Raw genomic sequence first — 21,202 nt, 5'->3', positions numbered from 1 at the left:
GGAATGCAAAGTTGTTTAAAAAGATAAAGAAGCAAGAGAAAACCAGAAAATAAAGAGCTTTCTAGCTTAATGTAGAAACACAAATCATTGTAAGTGTAAATCTTAAAAACATTGTTTTTATTGCATTATTAAGGACATGAGTTACATAACAGTACAGGAATGTAACCATGACATCATTAAACAAGTTTATTTAGTTCAGACTGTTTGGGCCTAAGAACATCCTTATCCAAAAACGTTATTTGTCTAAAGGTAATTAATAACACAAGCTTAGACTTGTGATCCACAAATCATCCCACCAGCACACAAAAGCTCCACACCCTTTCTGCACTAATACCCTTAAATACACACCCCTGTTTGAAAAAAAGAGTGCCCGGAAACACACACCTGAACAACAAACTTGTCCGCACACAGGTCCACAATGAGCACCTGAAAAGAGACTAACGTTAACTCAGGCATGTTTTACTTGTACATGGTAGAAACAATAGTGTAACAGAAGTCATTCCAAATCATTTTTACGGAAACATTTCCATGAATTCCATGCATTTTACAAAAGCAAACCCAATGTATAATGCAAAATATACAGTACAGGTGCCTCAGTTGTTGCTTATATGTCAAATGTAAGGAGTAAATGAGTTTTAATGATTACACAAAACATAATATTACACAGGCTATCAGGTGGTGCAGCGATAAATTAAGCTAACCCACTCCCCAGTGGTGCAGGTCAGGTGTCTGGATACAGACATGATTGGCTATGTCTGAGGGAGGGGAGTTGGGGGATGGCCGAGGGCCCGTGATGGATTGGCATGTTGTCTGAGGAAATTCTGGGAAAACCGGACTTGACCTTGAACCTTGACCAGGACAAAGCAGTGATATTTATTTATTTATTTATTAGGATTTTAACATCATGTTTTAACACACTTTGGTTACATTCATGACTGAAACAGTAATCTCATTACACAAGATTCATCAGTTCACAAGTTTAATGTATAACACAATCATGGACAATTTCGTATCTCCAATTCACATGATTGCAGACACGGGGAGAACATGCAAACTCCACACAGAAACGACCTGGACAGCTCCACCTGGGGATCAAACCCAGGACCTTCTTGCTGTGAGGCGTCAGTGCTACCCACCGAGCCACTATTTTTATAAAATACTAATTCTTTTCGGCCACTCCTGTTAGGGGTCGCTACAGCAGATCATTCATCTGCATATCTGTTTTGGCAGTTTCTGTACTGGATGCCCTTCCTTACACAACCCTCATATTTATTTACCCAGGCTTCATCAGCACTATGGCTGCACTGATATGTAACACCATGCACCTTCTGTATTTGTGAGCCCATCCCAGAATTTGAACCCCCTGTTACCAGCAATGTGGCGCCACACAAGCTCACACCCATATCACTGTTAATTCCCTCCCTAATCTAATAACCGGTTGCACCACCTTTGGCAACAATGAGCACAATTTAAAGTTGTCTATAATGTAATATTAACTCCTGTACATCACTCAGACACACTGCTGTTGAGACATGGACTGTTCCTATCAGATCTCATCACGGTTTCTCTCCTGCCTTCAAAACAAAGAAACTTCAATTCTATTTTTATTCGTCCAAGTTCATTTGAGTATAAACCTCAGCTTCAGCTTTAAGACAGATGACCTTTCATTCTTCTTCATTAAGAATACTTAACTGAGTGAAATGTATTGCTCTTTCAGTATCATCAAGTCATTAGGGCTCTGATGCTGCAAAGCACATCAACCCCATCACACTTCCACTATGTACTGTCCACAATGTTTAACTGTTGCCAAAGTCTTACTGTTAATTCGTCTGTCCACAGAAAATGATCTTAAAACGTAGGGCTTTTTGCAAATGTCAGATGAGCACTGATGTTTTTTTCTGGTTATTCATGTCGGATATGAGTGTTGAATAATTTTGTACTTTTTTTATTTTTATAAGGATTTTAACGTCATGTTTTACACACTTTGGTTACATTCATGACAGAACAGGTAGTTACTCATTACACAAGATTCATCAGTCATTCATGGACAATTTTGTATCTCCAGTTCACCTCACTTGCATGTCTTTGAACTGTGGCAGGAAACCGGAGCTCCTACAGAAAACCCACGCAGACACGGGGAGAACATTCAAACTCCACACAGAAAATACCCCGACCCAGGATCTTCTTGCTGTGAGGCGACAGTGCTACCCACTGAGCCACTGTGTCGCCCATTTTTGTTACCTAAATTTAAAAAATGTGTTGCATTTTTGTTGTGTATCATGCTTTGTTTGTCGTTTTAAAAGTTATTCAATTTAATTTGTGGAATAACAGAAGCAACCAGTATCTGAGCTATATTAGACTATTTTACAATATCTGTCTCATAAACACATATCAATGCATGAAAATAATAATAATAATTATTATTATTAATGAATTAAGGTCACACAGACGTAACTTACACTAGCCCACTACCACTAGAATTGGAGAGTCGAGCACTTCGAACCCGGATCTCAGAGGTAGTGGGCTAGTGAAACAGACCTAAATAATTGTTTACTTAATAAACCAAATGTAAAACTTTCCAGATAAATGTTTAAACAAAGCAAAAAAAAAAAAAAAAAAACCAGAACAAAGTTACCAACCTCCTCAATTGGCAAATCCAGCAGCTGGGGCAAGCATGGAGACAGTGCCCCCATGACGAAGGGTGTGGGAGAGCAGCTGATGTCCAGCATATTGGTTGGCAGAACAGGTACAAATGTGTGTTGCCAGGTGAAAGGGTAGAGCAGAGCCAAAGCCGAGTGTGCACACCTAGATAAAGTGCTGGAAGAAACAGAGGCATTTTTTTTACCGCAATGCAAATGTCTTCTAAAATTATTTCATTTCACTTCTATTTCACCCTTAAAGACACAGCTAATCATTTCTGTATGTAGATGCCTGACCAGCCAAACACCACTGCTGGGTCCCAGCGGTAGTTGCCTACAATTTATATAATTATATTTTCAGAATACTGTCAGATTATATATCCTTCATTGCCAAAAATACAAGGATATGGTCTGAAGAATGTGATATGAACAATCTACAGTGGCCTGCAGAGAGCTCAGACCTCAACTCTACTGAATCCCTCTGGGATGAATTGGAATGATGACTGTGATCTTGGCCTTCTTATCTAACATCAGCATCTGGCCTCACAAATTTATTTTTGTTACTTATTTATTTTCTGTTGGAAGACATTCATATTACTACTAATGCTTTTGGAATGGGATGCGCAACAAGAGCACGGTCAGGATATATACGCTTTTAGCCATATAGTGTCTGATGAAGAGTTACTGCACCACAAAACAATCAGCTCGCAATGCAAAAATGACCCTGAGTTTTAATATAAAAAGGTCCAAGTAATTCACTAGAAATAATTTCATCTGTCTAATGACTTGTCTTTTTCCAATGACCTTAAAAAGGTCAAATAAGTAAGGAGTGCATGACCACTTCATCTTCATTTAGTTTGTTGCATGGATTAGAGAGACCCACAGAAACTCTGATTGAACATAAAGCACTGGGCTATCAGGTTATCACTGATTTGAGCCCCACCACAGACAGGATGTCAGTTTTTAGGCCATAAGCAAGGCTTTTAACACACATTCACATGTATTTAGTCACAATTGTAAGACTGCAAAGTGTCTGAACAAATCAAAGCATAAAAATCATACAGTAAGGAGTGCATGACCTCTTTACCTTTATTTAGTTTGTTGCATGAATTTGAAAGACCCACAAAAACTCCGATTGAACATGTGGTGATCAAACAAGGCTGATTTATGCTTGGTAAAAATGTTGTAACCAGTCTTTGTGGTAAGGTATTTTTTTGATAGCGGCCACTGAGTGCTTTTTCCATTGTTGTTTGTGACACAATGTGGAAAGCTGTAAAGCTTTCAAACACCCACTCTCAGTGACGCCACTGTTGTATTTACTAAATCTTAGCAACATGTAAATAAAAAATAAGAATAAACTTTTGCACAACTGCAGTAGAAAAGTGAATGAAAAGGGTCTAGAAAATGTGTTGACAATTTTGTACCATGATACTAACCAACACTGTTAAGTATCTAGCAAATAATTAGCAAATCATCACTGGTTCGAGCCCCACCACAAGAAGGATGTCAGTTTTTAAGCCATGAGCAAAGCTTTTAACTCTTATTTGCATGGGTTGTATTTAGTCACAATTGTAAGTCGCAAAGTGTCAAAAATGCAAACGTAAATAAATTAGGTTAGAACAAATCATAAAAAGAAGTGCAGTGGTGATGTACCTGAGTTTGTCTGCGATAAAGATGACTCTCCTTTCCAGCAGCAGAGAGGCAAAAACCTGAAGAAGCCTGCTAACACTTAAACACTGCAGAAGAATCTCAAAATCCACGTGCTCAAGCCGAGAATCCACAGGCCGACACAGATTCAGTTCCTACACATGGACAAAGTTATGAATTACTTTTTTATTTTTGGTTTGTAGATGACATTTGTACATTTCAAGTCTAAGGGGTTAAATGAAGTAGTTTTAGTAAAAGCTTGTGGAAATGACCTGTTCAAACATTCAAAATCTATCCAAACAGAATCCCTTCTATTGTATGAGGGCGACATCCAACCATCTAACACTAGTGCAAAAGGGTTTTTTAAAAGAAACAACATGAGCAGTATTTAAGCAGGGCTGTTTCTTTGGTTGGGTTGGATGTTGGTGGTCCACATTCGATTTTTTCTGTATAATGTGCCTGATAAAGCTCTAAAGAACAGCTGATTTTAATACTGATTTAATAGTGACGTCCTTACAGTATCCAAGTTTACATAAAACTTCAAACGTGTGACAGTTTTGTCTGTATTTGTGCCAGTTCAAATCAGACAAATTCACAATATAAAATTTTAGAATTTCTAATGCTAGAAAAATATGTTAAGTCCAATGCAAATCCGGAATTGCAATGCAATACCAATACCTATGTATGATTTCACTGTGTTACTACAAAAAGCAGTATGACCTGACATTATGTAATGCCCATCTTCCCTTTCTTTAAAGCAAATCTTTACAATAAAGGGCCTGACCTCATTCCCGCAGCCAGGTAGAAAGCTCTTGACAGTGATGGTGCGTCCTGGGGCGGGAAACGGAGCATCCATCACACTGCGCATAAATGGTTGGACCAGTGCAGGAGAGATCTCTCTCCTCCTCTCCACTTCCTCCAAAATCTACATACACAAATATTGTCACTACCCACTGTTAAAACAGTATGTTAAAAAAGCACTTACTAAACCATTTAACATCATTTCAGAATTATTACTATTACAATCATTAGACCAAGTTCCATTAGCATATTTAATATTTAATTTTATTGAGCTTTTTGGACCCCACTTTTTGGCTAGAAAGACTTTCCACAAGACTTGATTGTGTCTGTGGGAATCTGTGCTTATTTAGTCCAAAAAGCATTTCTAAGAGTTGTACTGATGTTAATCAGTGTAAAAATTTTTCCAATTTACTCCAAGGGTTTCACAGGTTGTGAAGGGCAGCGTCGTTACTCTAAACCAAACTTTATAAACCGTATATTTATAAATATCATCATGCTAGAACAGGAAACTGCCTTTCCCAATGTGTTACCAGAAAAAAAACTATAATTTATTCCATAGAATTGATTAAACCTTGCTTATCATACCGTGACTGGTTGGACAGCAAGGGCCCAGTGGTTAGGGTATTGTACTACTAATTGTAAGAGCATAGGTTTATGCCTAACCACTGCAAAACTGCCACTTAGCAAGATTCCCAACCTTCAGATCAACTGTTACCTCTATAAATGTGAGCTTTAAAACAGAGTTAATTTGCTGTGCTCCCTTGAACATATGTTATATGGCTTTCTCATGCAACATGCCTACATACTGTAACGTTTTGTCCACCATACTTTATGTGCTATCAGTATATGTTACAGGAAAGCCAAAATGCTCCCATACATTTGATTCAAATGATACAAAAGGCTTTTTAAATTCTCCCTTTTCTCATGTCACTGTTAACTGCTTAGAACATGCTTCCCTTCACGTGACACACAGCAGCTTTGTTTGTATTCTTTCAGTGCAACACTTTGAGTGATAATTTAATGCTTTTAACGAAGTAATATGTTTTAAAGTTTTAATTACTAAAACTGTATATTACACTACTATGGTTAAACTTTGGCTTTTAATCCACGATGGGTGATTGGTTTGGATCACAGATTATCCATGGCCCCGAAACTAGCAAAAGCCAATGTCAGTCATAGTATGGGAATGCATCAGTGCTCATGGCATGAGCATCTTGTGTACGTGTGAGGGTAGCATGGACACAGTGGTGCATATTGGGATTTTACAAGGCAACATCTCTTTCTGGGATGTTCATGGTTATTTCAGCAACACAATACTCATACTACTATTATAGACACAGAGTGTGTGTGTGCTTGACTGGCTGCCAGACCAGTTCTGTCTCCTACTGAAAATGTATGGGTGCATCATGACGAGGAGAATCAGACAATGAACATGGACTGTTGAGCAGCTGAAGTCTTGTATGAAGCAAGAATGTGCAAAAATTTTACTTGTAAAACTATAATAATTAGTTTCTTATATTGTACAGAATGTCCCAACTTTTCTGAAAATGGGATTTGTAACACATATACAAATCTATATAATCAACATTAGATCCAAATAAAGTTGTATAAACTAATAAAAATCAGTTTAGAACATCTAACAGACATCAGAAATTGTCAACCATGTCCATCTGAACAGAGAGACCCTCAAGTCAATGCGTTGATGTTTTATCAGACTCAATGTGGCTGTTTTCAAATACAGACAACACACTGAAACCTTAACTGTATAACATGTCATGCAAACAAAATCAGACCTAAAAGAAACAATGGAAATTCCCAAACCTTAGCAAACAAATTGAAGCAACCAAGTCTGCTGATGATGCAGTGAACTTCAGGCAGCCTCTTTCCTTTTCCACAGGGCTGCAGGACACAGTGGAAAACCATCAGACACACATCAAAGTTACAAATGACTCAGTAGGATGACAACAAACCCGAGGAGAACCACACAGCATTCTGCTATACACAGTCATTATTTTCCTTCTGAATAAACAGATCTTGAACTCACCAAGATTTTCCTACAGTAACCAAACCAGCGGGTCCCATCTTCCCCCGTCAGCACAAAAGAAAAGGTCTCACTGTGAATCAGGAAAACAAAGCTGTTTAAAACCATGCCATAACCGAGGAACTCTTATCTAAATGGTACCAATCGTAAATCACATGACGAGCAAACCTGTTTAGAACTGCTAATAAAAACAGTGTTATAAAAACTGCTTCCTGAGTTCAGACTCAGCCGCTCAGAAACACACAAAAAGAGCGAGTCACTTTAAAGAACTGAATCATGTAATAGTGGTGTGTCATCTGACCTGTTGATATCTGCAGTTGGCCTCCAGTCCTGAGCATCTGGAAAGCAGAAATTAGGAATGGCTTTCAACCGGTCCTCCGCCTCACGAGACAGCCGTGAAGACTTCTCAAACTACACACAAAATCAAACAGAACAAATTTATGTATAACCTCTGCAATAATCCAGAACCATGAAGGTGGTCTTCTGGGGAAAATCCACCCTGAATCAGTTGCAAATCATTATTTAGACTTGGGTCCGAAGCCTATCCAAGAAACAGGATGGAAAAGTCCATTGTAGGGCTGTGTACAATCTACAAAGCTCATTTCTGGAAAATATGAGACATTTTATAAAAGGCAACAAGAATATATGATTTGTTAATGATCTTAATAATTGTATTTAATTGACAGAATTACAAAGAAACAACTTTTAATGTTTTGGCAGACACACTTCACCAAATATTTAATGTGGTGCCTACAACACACAGTGAAAAGTTTATAAAGTATTTAAGTTACACATCTTTCTAGCTAGATTCCACAATAAGCAGGTAAAGCGGAAACAATTAAGGGTATCAAGATTGATTACTCAAGGAGGAACCACCAAAGGCTCAGTCTTTGCAAGCAAAAATCGGACATGGCTTTGAATTTTGTGCCAAACATTGTAAAGAAACTATCAGTTCAAAAAGAACACTTGTCAATGACACACTGTGAATAATTTAGATCTTTCTCCATCTACCACACACAATAATGTGAAAGGATTCATGGATTCTGGAAAAACCTAAGTCCTTGTAGGACAGGAAACTACTGCTTAATGTCTGTGACCTTTGAGCCCTCAGAAGCAATTTCATCAGAATACATTAGGCTATTGTCACTTCACACAGTCCATTGTTGTGTGTTGTGGTATATAAGTCTACCATTCGGCTTGTTTTCAGGAAAAAAAGGACATGGAGTACTCTGTGCCAAGGACAACAAGGACAATCTAATCAGTTTTAGCAAAAGGTGCAAAAATAGCATCTGTCATTGTACGGGGGTGCATCAGTGCCCACAACATTAGTGACTTGCATTTGAAGGTACCATTTATGTGAAGTCAAATGTTAGCGACAAGAGTTGCTGGACATGTCTTTGGGACTGTGGGAGGAGACCGGAGCTGCCAGGAGGAAACCCATGCAGACACGGGGAGAACGTGCAAACTCCACACAAAAAGGACCCAGACGGCTCCACCTGGGAATGAAACCAAGGACCTTCTTGCTGTGAGCAGACAGTGCTACCCACCAAGCCACTGTGCTGCCCACACATATGCAAGTCACCATGACAGCTGTTAGCTTTTGCTGATAATCTGTGTTGCCCTATTTGTCATCGCCACAGAGAACTCGATGTAATTTTTTTTCTAAAAACTAGCTGATAAATTTATGTCTGACTTTCTCGTGGTGTAATATTTTCAGGTTGCAAGTGACAACTGTTTTCTAAGGTACTACAGAGCTCATATGACAAGTTATACATGATAAGTTATTACAGTAGCATGATGGTTCTGATGCAATGTCGTCTGAGGGTCACTCACATTCAGTATTGGTTTCTGTTTTTGCCTACACAGACTGAGATTTCTCCAGACTCCCTGAAACGTGTTACAATAATATGGTGAAGGATCTCAATTATCCACAATCTTGAACTGAGAAGTGTTTTTTGAGCCGACTGACAATTCTTTAATGAAGTTTGGAACACAGTGGAGAGTCATGGCCCATCATCCATAAAGTTGATCAGGGAAAAGATTGGAAATCTCATTCTGTCAGTTAAATAAAGATTCAAGAAAATAAACAAGTCACAAATTCTTCTTTTTACTGCATTTTACAAAATGTCCCCACCTTGTACACACAATGTATTTTAACATCATACTTATAAATCTAAACAATTTATACATTAATACATACTTTGTTAGCAGCTACAGCTTCAAGATCTTTCAGGTTAAAAACCGTGGTTACATTTTTGGCTAAATGTGGCTGAATTTTGGCAAAATGTCTTATCTGTTACATTCCTAATAATTAGTCTGAGAGCATGTTGTGAATCTGCTGACAACTAATTGTGATTCCAAGCTTTAAATTAAACACTTACTAATATGCAAGGTTCACAAGCATATTCTACCTTGGTGGGAAACCGTTGGGTGATCTCTGGGTAGTACATGTTGCCAGGGGGGCGTTTTCTCAGTGACACTACCACAAACAGCTGGAAGAGTTGTTGCTCTTGTAGCTGTATGAGGTCCCTCTCTAAAGTGCGATACTCTGGTCTCCTTTTTAAAGTGGACTGGACATACACCAGACGCTTGGATCCACCTGAGACAAAATTAACAACAAAAAAGAAATCACCACAATGAATTGATTCATTCATTTACTAAGAGTTGTGCACAATCCTCATTAATAATAGTTATAACACACTGTTATGTAAGAATAAAGCAAGCTCCTAAACAAGAGTTCTTGGATCAATTTCTGTTTTTGTCTTTTGCCTTGTTGTGAAAATCTGATTTTTATTTAAACATGAAATGTAACCTTATATTAAAATTAAACTAGCTGGCTTTCAACTTCACTTTATTACATTCATATGACTACAGCAGGCATGAGTGTCCCAACACTGGAAACTAGTAAACAAATCTAGTTATACATCTTTGATTTAGCAGTTGTGAAATGTGCCACACTTTGCCAATGAAGCCACATACTGTCGAAACTACAACTAGACAAAGTTAAAAACATTTGATTAGATTTGATGCTAGAGTTCTGATTTAATGTGATCTCTGTACCCGACTAAGCAGTTTACAGTGGCTTCTTTTATCATTATTCATTTATTTGAAAAGTATATGTAAATAATTAAATATTTACTGGCCCCTAATATACCAAATTATGTGTGGAGATTTGAGACATCGATAAATATACTTGGGATGTGTTTTATGCAACATGTCTTTGAGAATATGGGCAGAGGATGCAACAAAAAAGGCCAGTATTATGGGGAGTGGGTTGCCATTTTGCAGATGCAGGTAAATGTTGAACTTGAAAATCATTTCAGTAAAGACCCAAGGTTTTGGCCCTGATTTTAATAATACAAGCATACACAATATACAGTACAATGACCACAATTGGTTCTTTATTTTTGGCATTAATTGTAAATTCCCTGTTCTACTACACTTCATTCAAGTAATAAAAAGCTTAATGTTGAAATTTAGTTAAATAATTTAGTTATGATTCATTTATGATATATGAAAATTTATTGTGGATCCTACAATTAAGCAAAAAACTGCACAACTAGATAACTAACCTTTGGTGCTCTCTTCTGGATCACTCTCTGTTCCACTCAATTCTTCTGTCATCACACAATAAAAAGACAAAAGAAATGTCAGCAGGCGCCATCTATTCATTCATACAGTGAGGGGTAACAAGTATTTAACCACTTTTGTTTGTAGATACAACTTTTAACTCTTAATTTGCCTGCCCTAACTTTGTGTGTTGCGGGCATCAAATTCTAAATGTGTTTGCAACCACACAATATAAAGATTAAATGAAATCATTTGCAATCAGTTAAATAAAGATTAAATGAAATTAACAAATCATAGATTCTTCTTTTAACTGAATCTTACAAAACATCTCAAACTTGATAAAAGGTTATACATTAAAAATGAAAATGAGGGTTACATTAAAATAAATTAAGTTCTAGATGTTAATGCTGCAACAATGCTTTTGTTAAAATTGTTCCTAGTTTCATTTGACAAGACATTAGCAGCTGGTTATCTCATTTGATGAGCAGTAATCCCTTTGAAGGTGAAAGAGCTTAGTAAAGTTTTTTCAAGAACATAATTATAATTTCTGATAATTCTTTTTTACAGTATATTTCTCAAAGTTGTAATTTGGGGTATCTGAATACTTTCCACTTCAACAAATAGATATTTCCTATGCTTTTACATAAATCATGTACTAAATTATACATTACATACACTATGTATGTATTATGTATGCAGTCCCCTGACCATACCTGTTAACATTTCATTATGAAACCATGGAAATTAATATAAACTTGGCCCCAGCCATCACTCAACAGGAATGGCTGTCCAATTCATCTAAAAGGTGTTCAGTGGGGTTAAGGTCAGGCCTCTATGCCACTGTTCATACACACCAAACTTGCCCTTTGTGCACAATTCAGCATTTATGTTGAAACCTTAAAGAGTCTTTTTTCAACACTAGCATCTGTATTATGGTTGGAAACATATATTTTTCAAGAGATGTGGGTGAAACACTTGAACTCAATAATAAGGAGGGATGTTGTTATACTTTTGACCACATTGTGTATATTTAAGTACTACAATAAAAATAACAAAAAGCTTAAGTGATTAAATACTTGTTTCTTCCCACATACAGCATGCAATACTAACTGTATTATGTACAGTTCTGAATCATTTTAGTTTAAAGAGAATAACTGTCCAGGCAGCAGTAATATTTGCTGTAAATAAGGTGATACCTCTGCTCGAGCTTGTCTGGCTTTTTACTCTCTTCTTTCCTCTTTTGGCCTCGAAGATCTCCTGGATTCTGCTCACATACTGCACAACAATCACAAAAACAATGAATGGTCCATCACAGACTTTTTGCTTAGCAACTAACCTACCAGTTTTGTGATTACAAAATTCAAAACACAGTAAGAATGTTCTCTTGACTGTAATTAAAGGTATCCTGTTTCAAGTCTGACAAATGACTGTATACTCTGCATCAGAAAAAAAAACAAGTTAGTCAGGGATTTGTAGACAGAGTAGTGTTCCGCACAGATAGTATGACGGATAAGCAGGAAGGAATGGCTAGAAAACCTTTTGCTCTCCCTCTGATAAACAGTCCTCTTTTGGTAGTAATGCTAAATGAATGCAATGAGTAAAGACTGAATTCCATGAAATGAGCAGCTGCTAGAACCTGGATGTCATAGTCCACAGCCAAGAGACCTTTAAATCTATAATTTAAAAAGTAGGAGCTGCAGCACAAGAAGGCCCCACTCTAGCTTTTCCTTTGTTTGCTTTGGAGGACTAGTTTCTTTTATGTGGCAGCCTTTATGCCCATGGTAATGTACAGCTTGCTTGCTTGTGGACAGTGACATCCATTATCCAGACCTTTTTATGGCTCTTAGATAATATCTGACCACCAGAAAATTTTTTTCTCCTTCGCATAAGCTGACTTTTCTTCCTGTCCTTGACAAAAGACCACCGTTTTATCCTTCGCCCCAACCCCCACCCCCAAACCAGAGTGGTAGGCTTATGTTTTTTTATTGTAATCACAATATGCTTACTCTATTTCACTGCCGTTTGTTCTATTTCTCAGATGCATCCAGTTGTGTCTGTTATGCTCCCGACCAGGTCAGTGGCAACGCTGGGACTCAAATTATAAAAGATGTTCTAATTATCCATTTAGAGCAATCAATTAACGGTAAAAAAAGGTAAAGTTTAACTGTATATTAAAAAATCCTAGTACAACTCGATCCGACCGGCTCACCGAGGATCGAAGAGAGATTTCTAGCATGTCAGATATCTGGATCCGAGTTGCCCGACTGGCAATGAGTGCTATGTCGAACAGCCAGCGAGAATGCAAAATACAGGGTGAGAGGAAACACAGGGGAGGCGTTGTACAAAAGTGGGACAGGGGCATAATGTAGTTTATATCAGAATACATCAGCACACACATAAGTTTTACAGTATTTCTGACCTTATCATTCTCTACAAAACATAACACCAACATTGCATTGCAAAAAATACTCAGATTCATTTATTTTTTCTCCTTGATTTTACGCTACACATCAGCACACAAACCTTGATCGCTTGCTACTTGTTGATGTGCATTTTTGGACATGGAATCATTAAACCCCTCGTCACTTCTCGCGTGTGTTTTCATGACAAAACGTAGTTTGGGAGACCAGAGAAGCTCACCTGCGATTCCAGTTGGTGATAGATCGTGTAGTGTGTGACCCCCTATCGCCGATCAGTCATGTAGTGTGAAAGCCACACCGACGTGAAAGACTCCCGATTACAAGAGATCCAGTTGTGTAGTGTGAACTTGGCATTAAACAAAGAAATATGTTGCCAAATGCAGACACATAGTGTAATATATAATGCATGTTTAAATCATCGCCTAACTATCAATTTGCTACTGCAAGACATTCAATAAGTCAACGTTTCTGAAATATTTAAATAAAGTAACTATTTGAATATGGTGTTCATTATAAGGTTTGTTTTTCAGACATCAGTGAATGCAGGGAGAAACAGAAATGCAATCTAGAAACAAACAGTAATAATCTTTGTTCAACATGAAATGAATGCAATAAAAATAAATCAAATTAAGAAGCTTAACTGTGGTTAAAACACATGTAACCACAGTCAAAAAAACTTAAGTAATGAGAACATTATAGTTACTGATATATTAACAATGAGAGAAACTTTTTGAAGTGAGATCAGAGAAAGCTAAAAGCTAAAAACAAAAAAAATCTATTTTCAACCAATTGTTTTAATTTAGCTTTTTTTAAAATATATATTTATAATTTTTCCCAATCCAGTCGTATCCGATTACCCTGAATGCGTCCTCTATACTGATTCGACCCTTCACCGCTGACTGAGGACGCCTCTCAACTGGGGCGTATGTCAGGCGTCCGGCACGTACTGTCAGTTCAGTACAGACTGCATTTTTCACCTGCACGAGTCGAGTTCATACACCGACGGGCACTTTGTACGGAGGGCCACGCCCCCATCAGCATTATTCCTCAGCCCTGTGCAGGTGCCATCAGTCAGCCAGCAGGGGCCGCAGTTGCACCAGTTAAGAGGACCTATGATCCGACTTTTTACCTCTAACCCTGAACAACAGCCAATCGTTGTTCATGCAGCCACCCAGCCCAGTCGGAAGGCAGAGCTGAGATCCGATACGATATATTCGAAACCCCAACTCTGGTGCGCTATCGTACTTTACCGCTGCGCCACCTGAGCGGCCCCAATTCAGCTTTTTTATTATTATTTTTTTGCTATGCTAAATGCCTTTTTCTGCTGAATGTTTATAACTGAATATTATGAGACCAACTGTTCAGTTATCATAGCTTCAGGTAAAGTTCCCTGACAAGCATACACAGACGTTAAACATGGTTGTTTCCAAATGCCCCAAAGCAACATAGAACAGAGAACACCAGAACTTGCAGGCACGCCAATGGCATGCAGACTATATGGACGAGGTTTATAAAGACAAGTAAAAGCTTGTTTTAAAGAAACTTTAATAGCCTGCACGGAGCCCTGACCTCAGCCCCACTGACCAGCTTTTGAACATCAATTAAGGCTTTCTTGATCAACAGTGGCATAGTCAGGTGTCTAAATACTTTTTCCCATATAGTGTATATAAGTATATATAAATGTATATGTATATGTACAATAATCCTTGACTCCTCACCCCCGAAAATATCCCATTTAATCCCCCAAACAAAACTCTAATCAAAGTGATACTGTACATCATATCCACACTGGAAAATTAGACCATAAAATTAAAGTAGATTACTTGTTCCCAACACAGCAATATTCTAAGAAAGGCACATTGAGAAATTCATTACGATACCAATATTATATAGAAATAACACTCAGCCCTGTGTGTAAGCAACTTACCTCCACATTCAGCTGTCTCACATCATCATAGCAGCTTCTCTCCATTAGTTTTATACGTGCAGTAACTGTTAAAACTCTCTCAAGTGCCTCAGTAAAGCATAGATGAGTCTAAATGCTCCAAATCTTGTGTTACCATATTAGGCTTATTCTATCCTACGGTAACATATGGCCATGTTTGTCAGAACTGCTCAGCATGTGGCAGATACGATAACAATGCTTTCCTGTATGCCTCATGAATCTCCCCATTTCTCCTCTTCCCCTTTCTCACATATGGCTTAGAAACAGCACCGATGTTTATGTTGTGTTAATGCTCACATGAAAAACTTGAACACAAAAGCTGATGCATTCAAGTACAACAATGACATTATGCAACAACTAGTATATCAGGCCTGTGAGCTTATGTATGTGTGAGCATTTTCCTGCATGTGTAGGGATTACCTGTGGCTGGCGCTGTGTTCTGTAGACCCGTTTTGGTGCTGATGGTTTGGGTGTGTTTGGGATAGATAGCTGAGCTGGTGACACAACAGACTGTAGATCCTTATAGACTCTGTTACCACTGGCTCGTAATGTAAGGGGTTTTGGAGGCAGCTAGAGCAACAAACACAGTGCATAAAATACAGAGCATAAATTAAAAAAATTTAACATTTTGTTGCACTGAACTATAATGAAATACAAGTTTATATCAATATAATTCAACTATAAAGACAAATTAAATGTACATTTGGTCAAAGTTCGCTTTTTACAATAAACATTGTCTCAAAGCAACTTTACAGAATCCAGGACCAACAGACCAAAAACCCCTGTTGAGCAAGCCGAGGGCAGCAGTGGCAAGGAAAAACTCCCATTAAATTACAGGAAGAAACCTTGAGAGGAACCAGACTCAGCAGGGACTCATCCTCCTTTGGTAGGTTTAATAGGGTAGGTCTTTCAGTGTAAGACCATTACACAATTGAAATTTTGTAAGCTGAGCCCTTTAGCTTGGGCAGCTTTTCCAATAAGTTATACAGTGAAGTTTGGTGGCACCGTGGTAAATTATGTTAGCCCACTACCACTAAGACCAGGGGTTAAAATCTCAGTTGTGCTATTGGCCAGTCGAGGGTCTACACAGACACAATGTGCATGCAAGAAAACAATCAGGAAGGGCATCTGGTGTAAAAACTGTGTTGGGTTATGTGGACCAGATTGTCTGCTGGCCTGACACCTAAACAGAAGCAGCCAATGGGGAAAAATTGTGTGACATTAAAAGGGTACAGTGTATCACAAAAGTGAGTACACCCCTCACATTTCTGCAGATATTTAAGTATATCTTTTCATGGGACAACACTGACAAAATGACACTTTGACACAATGAAAAGTAGTCTGTGTGCAGCTTATATAACAGTGTAAATTTATTCTTCCCTCAAAATAACTCAATATACAGCCATTAATGTCTAAACCACCGGCAACAAAAGTGAGTACACCCCTTAGTGAAAGTTCCTGAAGTGTCAATATTTTGTGTGGCCACCATTATTTCCCAGAACTGCCTTAACTCTCCTGGGCATGGAGTTTACCAGAGCTTCACAGGTTGCCACTGGAATGCTTTTCCACTCCTCCATGACGACATCACGGAGCTGGCGGATATTCGAGACTTTGCGCTCCTCCACCTTCCGCTTGAGGATGCCCCAAAGATGTTCTATTGGGTTTAGGTCTGGAGACATGCTTGGCCAGTCCATCACCTTTACCCTCAGCCTCTTCAATAAAGCAGTGGTCGTCTTAGAGGTGTGTTTGGGGTCATTATCATGCTGGAACACTGCCCTGCGACCCAGTTTCCGGAGGGAGGGGATCATGCTCTGCTTCAGTATTTCACAGTACATATTGGAGTTCATGTGTCCCTCAATGAAATGTAACTCCCCAACACCTGCTGCACTCATGCAGCCCCAGACCATGGCATTCCCACCACCATGCTCGACTGTAGGCATGACACACTTATCTTTGTACTCCTCACCTGATTGCCGCCACACATGCTTGAGACCATCTGAACCAAACAAATTAATCTTGGTCTCATCAGACCATAGGACATGGTTCCAGTAAGCCATGTCCTTTGTTGACATGTCTTCAGCAAACTGTTTGCGGGCTTTCTTGTGTAGAGACTTCAGAAGAGGCTTCCTTCTGGGGTGACAGCCATGCAGACCAATTTGATGTAGTGTGCGGCGTATGGTCTGAGCACTGACAGGCTGACCCCCCACCTTTTCAATCTCTGCAGCAATGCTGACAGCACTCCTGCGCCTATCTTTCAAAGACAGCAGTTGGATGTGACGCTGAGCACGTGCACTCAGCTTCTTTGGACGACCAATGCGAGGTTTGTTCTGAGTGGACCCTGCTCTTTTAAAACGCTGGATGATCTTGGCCACTGTGCTGCAGCTCAGTTTCAGGGTGTTGGCAATCTTCTTGTAGCCTTGGCCATCTTCATGTAGCGCAACAATTCGTCTTTTAAGATCCTCAGAGAGTTCTTTGCCATGAGGTGCCATGTTGGAACTTTCAGTGACCAGTATGAGAGTGTGAGAGATGTACTACTAAATTGAACACACCTGCTCCCTATGCACACCTGAGACCTAGTAACACTAACAAATCACATGACATTTTGGAGGGAAAATGACAAGCAGTGCTCAATTTGGACATTTAGGGGTGTAGTCTCTTAGGGGTGTACTCACTTTTGTTGCCGGTGGTTTAGACATTAATGGCTGTATATTGAGTTATTTTGAGGGAAGAATAAATTTACACTGTTATATAAGCTGCACACAGACTACTTTTCATTGTGTCAAAGTGTCATTTTGTCAGTGTTGTCCCATGAAAAGATATACTTAAATATCTGCAGAAATGTGAGGGGTGTACTCACTTTTGTGATACACTGTAAATTTGGGACCAGTCTTTGCCCTTCAATCCACAGCCAAGAAAACAAGTGCTGTTACCATCCCTCATCCAACAGCTGCTCCAGCCCTTATTCTCTTTAAGTTCCCAATGAACACAAGTGTTAGAATAAGCAAGATCAAAACAAAAGGAATCCAGGATTAGCAGCACTGATCCACTTCTGCATTAGTTTATATGTAGGGCCCTAATACATTCACAGGAAAATGCGCGTTTTTTTTTTTTACGGACCACGTTTTTCAAAAATCACAGATTTCACTGATTTCCACATTTCATGACAGTCGATAAATAACACTCACAAACCGAATGATAGAATGCATTTAATGTATGTGTTTACATATTGAGTGCATTGTGTCCCTTTGGGGGCAGCACGGTGGCTAAGTGGGTAGCACTGTTGCCTCACAGCAAGAAGGTCCTGGGTTCGATCCCCAGGTGGGACGGTCCGGGTCCTTTCTCTGTGGAGTTTGCATGTTCTCCCCGTGTCCGGGTGGGTTTCCTCCGGGTGCTCCGGTTTCCTCCCACAGTCCAAAGACATGCAAGTGAGCCGAATTGAAGAAACTAAATTGTCCATGACTGTGTTCAATATAACCTTGTGAACTGTTGAATCTTGTGTAATGAGTAACTACCGTTCCTGTCATGAATGTAACCACAGTGTAAAACATGACGTTAAAATCCTAATAAACAAACGAACAAACATTGTGTCCCTTTGGGGATTCCATAATCAATGGAAAAGTGTGCTTCTTCTCACACGTGATCATCTCTCTGTAGTCTGTGCTGCGCCTCAAAAGAACAAGCCAGTAAACTGTTATGATAGTTTGTCTATGTAGAGTTTATTTCTTACTGTATAAACTCAGCAAACTCTAAAGATGCTTGATTACACAAGGACCATCTCATAATGCAAAATGACCAGTAAATGTGAGGCACTGTTAAATTGCTAAACACAAACCTTAAATTTAGAATTTCACAGCAAATTGCATATTACACAGGAAAAGGCTCATTTCATTCAAAGGTCATTGATGCCCGTGAATTAGATAGGGGATTAGATATATTATTTATATGTAATAAGTAGGGCTGTCGTTAATCGCGTTAATTAACGCGATTAATGCGTTAAAATTTTAATCGCAATTAAAAAAATTAATCAAGATTCAAATTTTTAATCTAACTATTTTTATTTGGCTGTTTGTGCCACATACATGTGTGTCTCTGTGGTAATTAACTGTATTTCAGATGAATTGGGATGTAAAGCGCATGAACTGTCCGATGATAAACTACTTTTAGCGGTTTTCACTTTTTTTACGTGTTGATGAAAAGATGAATGAAATCACGCAAGCGTAACGAGTATCTCCATTGGCTGCTACACCTGTCCATCAAAACTGTGTAGCTCCGCCTCCTCCCCCTCCGGTAAGAAGTGAAACTCCGTGTGATGTTTCATCTCTACAGTTTATTCAGGTTATTCTATCACATGGTTATAAACATGATTTATATTTGTGATGTTTGTAGTTTTCTAAAAACACATTCGTATCTGATATTTATATGGACTAAGCGTTTACATGGACTGTTTTAATTAACACTTTTTTTATAGCTACCAGTCAATTACTTATAGATAATGTTTGCTAACTTGACTGTTTCAGGTATTTATAGGTGTTTAAATGGTAATGTAGAACAGTATTTCCCAGTATTCTTTCTGCACAAACACAGTATTAAAGGGTTTTCTTAATAGATCTATGAAATAATCATATCTGTGTTTTGATGCTCTATTGATGCCTTATATTAGATCAAAACATTATGGTTGGTGCACCTGTTTTCAGTGTCGGGGTTATAAACAGGAAAAGATCCTCACTTTTGTCAGATAATTCATTTCTACAATGAATTTAGATTTAATAATTTTATCATATTTTATGAATGTTTTATTGGTAAACACGTTCTTGCAATAACAATGTGCATAACTGTTCAAATTTTGCTTAACTATTAGTTTGCGATTAATTGAGATGAATACATATATATTAGGGCTGTCACACGATTAAAAATTTTAATCGCGATTAATCGCGATTAATTTTGTTCTTTAATCTCGATTACAATTTTTAATCGTGTGACAGCCCTAGTAATAAGTAATCTACATTTTGAACTATAATTCTGGCTAAATTGTTCATAATAAATTTATTTTTAATTTTTAAAACAATATCATTACTGCTTTGCTTTATTACATCTTTACAAATTTGCTATAACTTGTAGGCTTGTTTTTCTACTTAACACTCCATGTGCTCTTTTGCTTAAGCACACCATTACCAAAATGCTAAATTACATACATCCTATAAAATTATATTTGATTCTGTCCCCATTACCCAGGCCAATAATAAGTAAAAAACTGAAAAGGCAATACAATCATTAATCTCAAATATTTATATGACAGTTTATAGTCAGCTTGAATTCTCATGACAATGACAGGCCTACTGTGAAGGTTTTCCATTACAAAATAATTTCTCATTTCTTCATACTTCATGGTATAAGCAGACCATAGCAGTTAGGCCAACAAGTTCTGGCACTGAACTCTCCACCATCTGGGTCTGTTTAACTCAAAGTTGCAAAAAAATTACCTTTGGTGTGCAGGGGATCCGCCTCTGTGCAACAGTCCAGTTTCGAGACCGCATTATGGGCAGACACATAGGAGACGATTTGATGTCCTCATATGAATTATCCTGCCAAACATCCGCTAGATAAAAAAATAAAATTACCCTCATGAGACACATTTCTGCCTTTAATATGCCCAGTGTAAATGTAAAAAAAAATGACCGTTAAATCAGAATTTCTATTGGTCCCTTAAAACAACAGTAGATCTTATTTAAGATTATCCCTGTCCTACACTCTTCCAAAAACTGTTTCTGCACTATAGATTTCAACATCACAGTTTGTTTTAGTTACAAATGTGCTTATTTGAGTTATTGAGTCTGATTCAGAGTGAATCACACATACAGATGATGTCTTCATAAACGCTGTCCTCAGATCTGGCGTGGTAGAGTCCTGAGCGCCGAGCCTCCCTCTCTCTGGACCCCTGCTGAGCCGTCCAGTGAACCACGTCTTCAAACTCGAAGGACTTTCTGTGCAGGTAAACATTAAAATCATTTAGATTAAAAGAACTCCAAAAATAAAAGAAATATAGCTGCAAGCAGTGATTTCCAAGGTCCAATCTCAAATTAGTCTAATGTGTGAGTATGGAACTATACTTGAAGAAGCACTAGGCCAAAGTTCATGTCAA

General features: G+C 38.3%; 1 protein-coding gene across 2 annotated transcripts in view; it reads right to left on the bottom strand.

Annotated features, from left to right (window-relative positions):
• Positions 1-21,202, bottom strand: part of dennd2c (DENN/MADD domain containing 2C) — a 47,249-nt gene that overhangs the window by 7,516 nt on the left and 18,531 nt on the right. The window contains exons 3-15 of one of the 2 annotated variants that reach the window (XM_062999123.1): positions 20,920-21,044; positions 20,544-20,659; positions 15,484-15,633; positions 11,895-11,973; positions 10,701-10,745; positions 9,540-9,727; positions 7,430-7,539; positions 7,132-7,201; positions 6,909-6,986; positions 5,071-5,211; positions 4,293-4,441; positions 2,640-2,817; positions 385-426 (exon numbers count right to left, since the gene is read on the bottom strand). In XM_062999123.1, coding sequence (XP_062855193.1) covers positions 385-426; positions 2,640-2,817; positions 4,293-4,441; positions 5,071-5,211; positions 6,909-6,986; positions 7,132-7,201; positions 7,430-7,539; positions 9,540-9,727; positions 10,701-10,745; positions 11,895-11,973; positions 15,484-15,633; positions 20,544-20,659; positions 20,920-21,044 — 1,471 coding nt within the window. The remainder of the gene's footprint in view (positions 1-384; positions 427-2,639; positions 2,818-4,292; positions 4,442-5,070; positions 5,212-6,908; positions 6,987-7,131; positions 7,202-7,429; positions 7,540-9,539; positions 9,728-10,700; positions 10,746-11,894; positions 11,974-15,483; positions 15,634-20,543; positions 20,660-20,919; positions 21,045-21,202) is intronic. The other variant, XM_062999124.1, reaches the window with a different exon arrangement.

Source organism: Trichomycterus rosablanca, chromosome 7, assembly GCF_030014385.1.
Source record: "Trichomycterus rosablanca isolate fTriRos1 chromosome 7, fTriRos1.hap1, whole genome shotgun sequence".
NCBI classification, from domain to species: Eukaryota; Metazoa; Chordata; class Actinopteri; order Siluriformes; family Trichomycteridae; genus Trichomycterus; species Trichomycterus rosablanca.
Note: the sequence above shows the minus strand (reverse complement) of the source record. Positions and strands in the feature narration are given on the sequence as shown.